At 33.8% G+C, this 2,112-nt stretch overlaps 1 protein-coding gene across 2 annotated transcripts; it reads right to left on the bottom strand.

The window, feature by feature from the left end:
* Positions 1 to 723: 723 nt before the first annotated feature.
* On the bottom strand, positions 724 to 1,711 carry LOC121263140 (glutamate receptor 2.7-like). Of its 2 annotated transcripts, none has more exons than XR_005940191.1 (2): positions 1,453 to 1,711; positions 724 to 1,358 (listed from the first exon to the last, which is right to left on the bottom strand). XR_005940191.1 is itself a non-coding variant. In XM_041165947.1 (2 exons), the coding sequence occupies exons 1-2, from the start codon at positions 1,664 to 1,666 to the stop codon at positions 795 to 797; spliced, it is 603 nt and encodes a 200-aa protein (XP_041021881.1). In that variant the 5' UTR covers positions 1,667 to 1,692; the 3' UTR covers positions 724 to 794. The 2 variants fall into 2 exon arrangements, 1 of the variants encoding a protein (XP_041021881.1); XM_041165947.1 differs by having other exon boundaries at positions 1,628 to 1,692.
* Positions 1,712 to 2,112: the final 401 nt, after the last annotated feature.

Below are 2,112 nucleotides of genomic sequence, written 5' to 3'. Positions count from 1 at the left end.
GATTGATTAACTAGGACCCAGCAATGTCCTTTTTATGAAGTATCTCTATCTATAATGCTTTTTCCGAGCAATTATAGTGCATAACTTTTACCGAATAATGTCGAGTATATTTAAAAAAAAAAAAAAAAGAATAATGTCGAGTAATATCAACATCTTATATCAATCATTTAAATAAAAATTCTATTTGGATATATTTCGTAGAAGTATGAAAGATCACTTTATATGTGAGATTCACAAAACTAATTTTACCATCTTAATTCACTACTATTTATAAAAAATTCAACTCATCTCAACTTAATTCAATATACAAACAAAATCTTACTCGATCAGTTTTTTCTACCCAAAATCTGAAAAATAAGGATATATACAAACTTAAAATATACCAGCCTTTTGTACAATGAGACAACTTTTTTTTATAAAAAACTTAATACACAAAATTTATACAGACATATCCCTAACATTACTTTTTTTGGTTCAAATAAAAAGTTGAATCTGAATGGGATTAGAATCTTTTTCTTTGAAGCCCTTTGAATTATTTTGACATTGACCTATCAATAAATTGAATGGGATTAAATTCAAGCTTATAATGATTTTTAAATTCGGAGTTAATTGCATTATTTGGTATATTTTAAATAATTTTATATATCAATCTATTAAAATGCGTTATTACAGATATGACTGAAATAACAAAATCTAAAAGAATAAACTACAAACAATCTCATGGGAATAACTACGTCTGTTTTAATTTTTATTTTCGTCTCTTTACATTAAACCTAAAACAACAAGACCAATGTTTAATGATTTGGTACGTCCTGCCTGCGCCGAGAAGGAGAACCCATTGAAGAAACACTCTCATCCCTGTCGCCTACAGCGGCGAAATTCCTGGAGTGGTTCTCCATATTATGAAGAAATTCTATATCGCCAGGACTTGATACAGTATTTGCCCAAGATTTATATCTTTCATGAATATTGGGATGTGAGGAGGGATCTTCTCTCTGGTCAAATCGCTTGGCCATTTCAATCAACTTGGACAAAAAGGAGCTCTCAGGATTGAGGGTGCTCACGGTAGGCCATTTTGTGCGAAGGAACTTCAACGCATAAACCAACACAGAGAACAAGGACACAACTCCGGTGATGATGAAAAGGCCTCCGAAGCTATTCAGACCGAGACTATGGCTATTTGAAGAGATTGAGGCAATATTTGAAGAGATTGAGGGACATGAATCTTTACAAGTACTACCACTTCCACTACTTGAAAAGTACTTCTGCTCAATTGCTCCAAATTTGTCTATGTCTTGAGTCACATTCAGAATTGCCCTTGAAACGTGTGGGACTAAAGAAGATCCTTGTGGGAAGACCTGAAGAAACACATGAGCAATCCTATACCATTTTAGAGAGAGAAAAAACAAGCAAAGATAAATTAAATTGAAGAAAATCAGTAGCTCGAGATACCAAATTGTTGGTTTTTGTAGTTTGAGGTGGAGTTTATACAAAATAAGTAATAGTTTGGGATTGGAAAATGAAATTATCCGAAAATATATGAATATGATCGTAAGGATGATTATTTAAGTTAAAAACAAAAATAAAGAAGGGGAAGAGAGAGAGATCGAGAGAGAGAGAGAGTCACAAAGCCAAATCCATTGGTTTTGTAGGTCGGTCCAACCATAGTGTACTTGAAACTGTAATTTGCAAGGAAGAGCTTGATGTAGGAAATTTCATCAAAAATAGCTGCAACCCCAGCATTGTTGCTCCCTTTCAACAGTGCTTCGTGATACTCCTCAGGGGTGTTGTAAGGCTTCAACATGGACTCATTGAAATTCAACTGTTTTATTAGAAGCCCTTTGACAAAGGTTTCATTTTGATATCCAACAAAATAACGGTTCCTTCTTATCTCTTTTACATCAACAAACGTAGGCTGCAATCTCTGTACTGTCAGCATCGAGGCTAAATTTGCAGTATAACTTTGTGTGAGGATGAGTACCACAAAAAACCAAACAACCATCACGAATATTGACCAATTGCTTAGCACTTTCTCACCTGGATCCATTATATATATCGATATCAATATACACAATCAAGTATGTTAAAATTGGTGGGGAGGGAAAGGAAAGG

The sequence above is a fragment of the Juglans microcarpa x Juglans regia genome, chromosome 4S (genome assembly GCF_004785595.1).
Source record: "Juglans microcarpa x Juglans regia isolate MS1-56 chromosome 4S, Jm3101_v1.0, whole genome shotgun sequence".
Lineage (NCBI taxonomy): Eukaryota > Viridiplantae > Streptophyta > Magnoliopsida > Fagales > Juglandaceae > Juglans > Juglans microcarpa x Juglans regia.
Note: the sequence above shows the minus strand (reverse complement) of the source record. Positions and strands in the feature narration are given on the sequence as shown.

Bases quoted from the DNA above. Each gene is read 5' to 3' on its own strand.
- LOC121263140 (XM_041165947.1), bottom strand. From the start codon at position 1,666: ATGGTTGGACCGACCTACAAAACCAATGGATTTGGCTTT. The intron at 1,359-1,627 runs GTGACTCTCTCT...GTGTTTCTTCAG, and splicing joins AAACCAATGGATTTGGCTTT to GTCTTCCCACAAGGATCTTC.